Here is a 9,493-nt window from a genome sequence, read left to right as displayed (position 1 = left end):
TTTATTTTTCTTGTGCTTTGGAGTCGGACTGAAAAATTGCTGTTCTCTGATTGGATATTAATGTTTATTTCTCCCAAGTTTTTTCCTATCTACTTTAATAACACAAAATATATACTAAAATATGCGTTAGTTCTGGGATTTAGTTATGTTAGGAAAGATAATGTTTGATTGTTCTAATTAATCATAATTCATAATTAAATTAATATGCCCCCCTCCCTTTCGGGTCTCAGCGAGGTGGCTAGATTGGCTTTTTTAAGGCCAAATTCATTAAATTTGGCCTTAAAAAATGTATTTGGCCTTTTAAAATTTTGTTTTTTTTCTAATTATTTTGCAAAAATATTTACATCGTACTAAGTATTTTACAAAAGTATTTTTACAGTAGTAATTATTAAAAAAAAAAAAAAATAGCTACATGCAAAATGAAAGAGCTTGTTTTACAGTAGCCAAAGAGGAGGAGGCATGTATGGAAGCGGTATCCCTGCTCTATTTTTTTTTCAATTTTTTCAGCAGATTATTATCGAATGGACACTAGACTACCAGCTTATCAAAAATAAAAAAAAAAAAATAAAAAAAAGCCAGTATTTAAATAGTTGTAGGGAGTACTCAGTTTCTAATGCAAGGTTCTAGTAAATCGATCACTCATTTTAGAACCACGACGTTTTTAGGCTAAATTTTGCGAATTTAGCCTTTTTTTATGCAGTTTAGCCTTTTTTAAAATTTTGCTTTCTCCGATTATTTTATATTATACATATTTATGGTTATCTTCAAGTTTAGTCACCCTCTGGCAAACATAATGCCCGGCCTGAATAAATCCCCGACAGGAACATGTCATAGTGATCACTGTTTCAACGCTCATGCATATGAAGAATGCATAGATGCATGGTGTTGTAATGCGACCACTGCACACATAAAACAAAAGCAAATATGTTACTCTCCCTTGCATAGAAATACATTAAACAGGCTGGAATGTTCAAAAAGGTCTGTATATAAAGATTTGCCCGCCAGAAATCAAATCTGTTTCTTCTTCAATTTCTCAAGAGCAGCACATGTTTAGAATAACTCCATCTGCAGGAGACATTAAAACCCCTGTCCTGATATTATGTGCAATGCACATGAACGTTTATACTCATCATGGAAAGTTACCATATCAAACAAGAATGTTAATCTTCCTTTAAACAATCTTATTTTAAACTACTGTTCTTATGTTATGGACACACACACACACACACACACACACACACACACACACACACACACACACACACACACAAAAAAAAAAAAATCACACACCCGCATTTGCTTATATGATTTTTGGACTGTTCTTCTCAAAAACAACCACATGCACCTTTAAGCCCACATGCGCCACTCTGATCATAAAAAATTAGTAATTTCAAACCTGCTATTCTCACAAAATTCTCACTTCATTACTCTTTCATTATGAACATTGCCCACAAGAAAACACTTATGTTGGAACAATTTAAACTAATATTCCTAACACATAAATACATGTTGTTTATTTCATGTTGATACATACTTGTTTCATGTGTGAGGATGCCCACGGATAAAATATAACATAAAACCAGTCATTGTGTTTAATACTCTTCTTACACCGGTCACCTCCAAGGGGCATTACTCCAAACGGTGTAACACCTGTTGCTGTTCATGCAACATCTTCCCTTTTCTCAAAGAAAGGAGAAAACAAATAACAAAAAAAAACGTCTGAACGGAATTAAAATAAAATATATATAAAAAAGTGACCTAGGCATTCATTGGGCAGACTACCCTCCTGCCTAACAGGGATTATTCTGCCCTTCCCTACTTTATTTCGTGTAGTCCCTGAATCTCACAGGATCTCTCACTACTCTTCCCGACCGTGTTGTCCGTAGGCTTGCTTTTGTTTGTTCGAGGCTTCATATCATTGGGGTGGTGTCGGGTTAACTCCCTCTCCCAATTCACCTTCATACCCAGGTTGGCCGATGTCATCTCTCTCTTCTATGCCATTACCTTCATTCCTGACTATTTCGCTCTGCACTCCACATAGCTGGTGAATCAACGATGTAAGTGGGGGTGCTTCTGCAGTTTTTTCCAAGTCGACCCTATTCCGTTGATATAGCTCCCCATTCAATTTTACATTGTATGACCGCTCATCCAGTCTCTCCCATACAATTGCCTTCTTCCACTCTCTCTGACCCTTTATGTGGGGTTTAATCCATACTACATCTCCAGGGTGTAACGGTTGAAGTAGTTGCACTTTGTGGTTAAAAAACTGTTCTTGTCTCCTGCTGTCTCGTTTGACACACTTTTTGAGGTTTTTGGCCAATTCTGGTCTGAGTAACTCCTCTCTAGTTGGGAGAAGTGTTTTTGTTCTCCTTGACATCAGCTTCTGAGCTGGTGATAAGAGACCCTTAGATGGTGTATTCCTATGATCCAACATTGCTAGGTATGGATCAACCTTATCCTCCATCGCTTTCCGGAAAAGGTTCTTTGCCATTTTTACTGCAGATTCCACTTTCCCATTCGCCTTGCTATTGTATGGACTGACAAGTGTATGTATAAAACACCACTTTTTAGCAAAGGTGGAAAATTCCTGGTTGCTAAACTGAGGCCCATTATCAGTTACCACCTGATCTGGTATTCCATGTCGTGCAAAATGATGTTTCAGTTTGGTTACTACTGTCTTAGCTTCTGTATTTTGAAGATGATCAATTTCCCAGAAGTTGCTCATGCACTCCACAGTACAAAGATAGTCTCTATCTGTAAACTTAAACAGGTCCACTCCCACTTTCGCCCAGGGTCTGTTAGGAACTTCATGAGCCATTAATGGTTCGGCTGGATTGGCTACTTCATATTTTGTGCATGTGGGGCATTTTGAAACATAGTCTCTAATCTCACTGTTCATGTTTGGCCAATACAAACATTCTCTTGCCCTTCTGCAACATCCTTCTATTCCTAGGTGTGTAGAATGCAGCTTCTCCTTCAGTATAGCCCGCTGGGTAATTGGAACCACTACACGATTACCCCTGAAAATTAACCCATCTTGTACAGTCATTTCATTTTGTATACCAAAAAACGGTCTCACCTCTGGGTCAAGATGTATTTTTCGTCTGGCCATCCCTCCACAATTACTTGCTGCAACTGCTGCATGCTTCAGTCTTCTTTTGTGGCTGAGCTTAGTTCAAGCAGCCTCCTCTCTGTTACAGGAATGTATTCAGCTTCTTTGACATCATCTTCATTGTCCATATCTTCGCTGTTCACTCCGTGGATATATGCTCTTGATAGCGTGTCTGCAATGAACATTTTCCTACCTGGATGGTACAAAACGGTAGCATCGTAAGCCTGTAATCACATCAGCATGTTTTGCAGTCGTTTGGGGCATTTTCCCAACTCTTTTTTCATGATAGCTTCTAATGGCCTATGATCGGTCAGTACCGCTATCTGTCGACCAAACGTATATTGATGAAACTGTTCGGTAGCATAGATTACTGCTAGCAGTTCTTTTTCAATTTGCGCATATCAGGTTTCTGTGTCAGTCAGCGCACGGCTGATATAGGCTAGAGGTTGACCTTCCTGCAGTAGTGCAGCCCCCATACCCTTCTTACTTGCATCACATTGAATGCCCAAAGGTTTGTTGGGTTCATAGTATCTCAATACTGGTGCCTCATTCACTAACCTTTTAATTTTTTCAAAAGCTCTTTCATGAATTTGGGACCATGTCCATGGCACATCTGCCTTCACTAAATTCCGAATTGGGGCCATCACGTCGGAAATATGTGGCAGAAACTTTGTCAAGTAGTTCACAAATCCAGCCAATCTTTGCATGCCTTTAACATCTGTTGGGCATGGCATCTATTTTATAGCTTTTACCTTCCCAGGGTCAGGAAGTAACCCATCACTGGTTATCGTGTGACCTAGTGTTATATTATAAACCCTTTTTCTAAGAATTCAAAACACAACAACCATTGGTGTAAGCAACAGTCCGTTTTTTATTTCTCCTGTTGTGCTTACTTATGGTAGATAGAGATTGAGAGAGAGAGAGAGAGAGAGAGAGAGAGAGAGAGAGAGAGTGGGAGAGCGACAGAGAGAATTATCGTGGCGTCTACTTGGTTGACAATCAAATCTCCAACTGCAATCTTTTTCCTTCTGTGAATTTTTCCTGTCAATCTTTTCAAAACATCCACGTAACCAGATTCCTTTCTGTTACATTTTTTATAACAATAACAAGGTCTGTTTATATTTGTGAGAAATATTGAAGCAATTCCCGTTTAGCTTGTAAATTTCTGACATTTCATCCGCAGACGCGTGCCACATTTTAATTCATGAACATACATATATGTATATACACCTATACACATATATATACTAGCATGTCAACCCGGCTTAGACCGGGTCATTCGTGTAACACTAGGAAAGATATAGATGTTTGTCGTAGGTTCAATTGAATGCTGGAAAATTGAACCTACGACAAACATCTATATCTTTCCTAGTGTTACATCTCTGCAACAGTTTTCTCAGTTTTTTGTCATGATCAGCTGTTGCTTCCTCCATTGTTTTACCTTTCCTAATCACCAGAAGATCATCTGCTTTGTTGATCATACCCTCTAAATCCCATACATTGTTAAAGAGGGCCTTTTGAAATATCTCTGGAGCTGGAGTAATCCCAAATGGTAAAACCTTCCACCGAACTGACCAAATGGCGTGGTAAATGTAGTCAAACGACTGCTGACTTCATCCAATTTCAAATGCCAAAATCCATCTCGTAAATCCAGGGTGGAAAATACTTTGCTGTCAGCCAGTTCTGGCAGCAAATTATCCAATGTAGGTAGTTGGAAATATTCCCTTTTCAAAGCCTTATCTAGTGGTCTTGGGTCTATGCAAATCCTTAGATTTCCATTTTTCTTCATCACCAATCCCAATGCAATTACCCATGGAGTTGGCTCACTTACTGGTTCAATAACTTTCTTTTTAACCAGTTTCTCCAATTCAACTTTTAATTTGTCTTTCAGTGCGACTGGCACTCTTCGTGCTGCAGCTACATTTGTTGTTACTGCTGTATCCACCTCCAAATGTACCGCTCCAGGTAACTGACCCAATTCCTCCTTAAATACATCTCTGAACTCGTTTATAATGCTGTCAGAGTTCTGGCTGCTGGATTCATCCACTTGAGAAATTTTGGCTATCATTTTGAACTGGTCCTGGTTGATTTTGATGAGTGCCATCTTCTGAATTGCATTTGCTCCCAGTAAAGGATGGAAATGCTCTTTTACAATGACAAACTTAACTGCATATTTTTGTGCAGTTTTGGGGTTTATCATTTTGACTCGACACTCTCCCAATGGCTTCACTTCTGTCCCATTCCACATGACCAGTGTCTTATTTGAAGGCTCCAGTGTTTTCCCCATTACATGCTTCTCATTCAGTATGTTTACTGATGCTCCACTGTCAAGCTGAAAAATAATTGGCTTTCCTTTCACCATCATTTCCGTTTTTATCACCTCATGATTCACAGCGTTAACTTTTTCTTTTATTGTTACACTGTCTACCTGCCCATAGTCTGAAGAACTACTACTGTCATCTTGATCCTCATATTGTTGTGTTTTGACAGTCTGCACCTTCTTTTTCCTTGCTAGTCTGCATTTCGCAGAAAAATGATTTTTTCCATTACAGTTGTAGCATGTCTTGCCAAATGCAGGACATACTTCCTTGTTCAGTCCATGTTGCAGTGTACACGCTCTGCATTCTCTCACAGTTTTTTTCCCTAGCTTTTTCTTGTGTCTGAACTCCACTCGGTTCACTCTCTCAGGCCTTAGGATACTGGCTTGTAACGTAGCATTTTCAGACAGCTTACAAATGTCTATACATCTTTGTAAATCCAGCTGTCTTATTTTAAGTAAGTCAGCTTGTGTCTGAGGGTTACATATTCCCAGCATGACTTGATCTCTGAGTACTGAGGAAACGCAATTGTCACAAAAATTGCACGTTTTTACAAATGTCCGAAGTGCCATAATAAAAGATTCCATGGTCTCCTTTTCTCCTTGCTTTCTCGTGTGAAAAACATAACGCTCGTAAGTTTCATTTGTTTCCCCTATAGCATATTTCTCAAACGCCTGAATAATTTCCATAGGCGTTCCTTCATCTTCGGGCGTTGAAAAGTGAAACCCGTAGTACACTTTCAAAGCATCATCTCCTAATGTATGAAGCAAAAGTGCAGTTTGATATTATATCGACTGGGTTGTCAGATACGTAATAATAGTATAATTATGCCATTTCAGCTTAAATAGCTTCCAATTCTCTGTCAAATTCTGCTCCATACAAAGGGGTGGTGGTGGTCTTATGCTAGCTACTGGTCTGTTTATTGCACTCATGTCTCCTTCCGACATTTTTTTTTTCCTCACCACCTCGTGGCGTCGTAATTTTCACACCGAAAAATTAAACGTTACTGATCTGTTTTTTTTAAATTTTTCTGATACCTTTCCACCGTTTTGTTTTTTCTTCTCTTTATTGTACATCCCACCGCTATCACCATGTTTCATGTGTGAAGATGCCCACGGATAAAATATAACATAAAACTAGTCGTTGTGTTTACTCGACAACCATCTTTATTTAATACTCTTCTTACACCGGTCACTTCCAAGGGGCGTTACTCCAAATGGTGTAACACCTGTTGCTGTTCATGAAACAATACTACGATTTCATGTTCTTTGTCATGTTGTTATTTTATGGATTTCATTTTTATTTCTTTATATAATGATGTGGATTAATGAAACCTTTCTATTAATTGGCAATCCTGTTAAATTTATCTTCTTTGGATACACTCCTACTTTTGACCTCAATAAAATTATGACACATGCAACCACGGTCCTAAAAATTGATACATCCTGATTATCAATTGATTATCCTACGGGTCTCATATCCTACAAGTGATGACTCTGCCGTAAGTCATTAAAACACAACAATTTACAAAGGTTTTGCCAGAATAATTTTTACTTCTTTTTTTCAAATAAACATTGTTCAAGTTGTATCGCCCAACATTTACAATATAAGGGCAATGAATGTGTGCTAGAGTACCAACTAAAGACTAGATATGATAAAAATAAAGGCAGAAATTTCAGCCCCTATGACAAATAATAACAGTAAAAATTTGCCCTTTTCTTATTATTTGATATACATATTGTCGTAATATTAAAACTCATATTTTGTGTTTACTGTGTTGTCTAATTATCTCCCCTTGCTCTGTATTCTTTAGTATTTACTATTAGTTCATTAAAGCCTTCATTCTAGTAAACGTGTCTTTTGTTCTCACTTCACAACAATTTAATGAGCTAATCAAAAAAAAAAAAAAAAAAAAAATATGGACAAATTTTTAATTCCTAATCGTCTGGATATCTCTCTTAGATCAACCGGCACAAACAAAACATTTAAACATTGACTTCGGACTATATCGTCTCTCATATGAAGAACAACCACCGAGAACACAACTGATATTGACAGATTAGACATTTTGATAAATCATGTTTCTTCCGACATATACAAATACATCACAGAACATGCGACGTATGCCTCCGCTCTGAATCGTCCCAGTGATTTATATATAAAACCCACTAACGAAATTTTTGCTAGACATATGTTGTCCACTCGAAGACAAAAAGACGATGAAAACATTGATGAATATGTAGAATCGTTACTGTTGTTAGCTAAAGGTTGTGAAATTCAGGCAGTTAATGCTATTGAAAACAGAGACGCTTGCGTCAGTGATCCCTTCATTACTGGTTTACATTCCAACTCTATCCGGCAGAGATTGCTTGAGAATAGAACACTTGTTTTAAATACAACCATCGACCAAGCTAGAGCTATTTATTCCGCACAGAAAAATTCTGAATCCTACGCTTATTCTGAATCTTACACTGGTTCTTATGACACGGTGGCTACTGTTAACGACGAACCAAACTGTCATAATAAATCTGAGGATGAATTTTGTGATACTTCTGCTTTCATAAAAACTAAATCTATTTGCTATTTTTGCGGGTATTCTGGACACGATCGGAAATTTTGTCCAGTGAGGTCCGCCATTTGTAAAAAATGTCATGTTAAAGGTCATTTTGCGAGGGCATGTCAAAATTCTCAGAAATCTACATCTGCTTCCATTCAATTTCAAGCCACGTCAGCATCTACACAATCACACAAGCTAATGTCCATAATGTCTGATCCTCTAACAAAGAAAAACATTTTTTTTTGAAAATACATCTGCTTCTTCTTCGGGTAGTTTAGAACCAACTTCTGTATACATTCTAGTCGGAAAAACTGAAACAACAACTATGATAGACACTGAAAGCTCTGGATCCTTCATCTCGGAAGACTTTGTTAAGAAAAATAAATTGAAAGTACAACCAGCTACTCGAAGGGTACATATGGCCTCCTCATCACTTAATGCTCCAGTGAAAGGACAGTGTACCATCAACATCAATTTACAAGGTGAGTGGTATGCTAACACAAAATTTGAAATTTTACCGGATCTTTGCAGTGATGTCATTCTCGACCAAAACTTCATGAGGCAGTATTCTAGTGTTCTTTTAACTTTGGTGGTCATAAGGGAAGTCTCCAAATCCCTAGCTCTGTTTCCTGCAGTGTACAGTCTGCTTTAATAGAAACAACATCTCTTTTTGCAAACCTTTCTCCGGACTGTAAACCTATTACCACTAAATCTAGGAGGTTTGGAAATCAAGATGAACAATTTGTAATGTGCATCCAGGAGACAAGCGCCCGTGTGTTTGTGTGTTGTGTGGGTGCGTAAGAGAGACCGACGAAAAGGAAAGATTTACCTCGGGGCCGGCTCGGCGTCACCGACCGAAAATAGAGAAAGAAAGATCAAGATGGCGGCTGCCGTCTTTGGAAAGGATGATATCTCGCAAAGTCACATGAATTCTCGCAATATGCAAATTTAGCCGGCCTGCAACGGCCATAAAAGTGGGTGATTGAAAGACGTTGGGAGAGCGATAATTGACTTGGTCGGGAATCGTGTTGCTGTTGCTTCTCGTGCCGTGTGGGTGTGAGCATATCTTACCGTTGTTGGGACCGTTCTGAGTAACCAATTGTTGGGCCCATTCTGAGTAACCGTTCGCGTCCATCTAGGTACCTTGCTAGTATGATTCCGTGCAGAACCGGTGTTTACTTGTTATTGAATTGCTTTACGTTGCTGCAACATTACACATCTACAGAGGGCACAGTACTTTTAAAGGATTTTCCTTATACATCTACAGAGGGCGCAGTAATTTTAAAGGACTTTCCTTACACATTTTCTACACAATTTATACGGTCAGAAATTGAAAAATGCTTCGGGAAGGAGTAATTGAAGAAAGTACCTCACCTTGAAGAGTCCAAGTTTTAATAGTTACTGGTGAGCGTCTCATAAAAAAGATTGGTTGTTGATTACAGTCGAACAATCAATAGATTCACATTATTAGACACTGGCCCTCTACCAAGGATGGACGATCTTGCT

At 38.3% G+C, this 9,493-nt stretch overlaps 1 protein-coding gene across 1 annotated transcript; it reads left to right on the top strand.

Moving 5' to 3' along the window:
• Positions 1 to 7,621: 7,621 nt before the first annotated feature.
• On the top strand, positions 7,622 to 8,233 carry LOC145246546 (uncharacterized). The gene has a single exon (XM_080108147.1). The coding sequence runs from the start codon at positions 7,622 to 7,624 to the stop codon at positions 8,231 to 8,233; it is 612 nt and encodes a 203-aa protein (XP_079964273.1).
• The last annotated feature ends 1,260 nt before the right edge of the window (positions 8,234 to 9,493 follow it).

This window comes from Euprymna scolopes, chromosome 24 (assembly GCF_053919585.1).
Source record: "Euprymna scolopes isolate OS-2025 chromosome 24, ASM5391958v1, whole genome shotgun sequence".
Taxonomy (NCBI): Eukaryota; Metazoa; Mollusca; class Cephalopoda; order Sepiida; family Sepiolidae; genus Euprymna; species Euprymna scolopes.
Note: the sequence above shows the minus strand (reverse complement) of the source record. Positions and strands in the feature narration are given on the sequence as shown.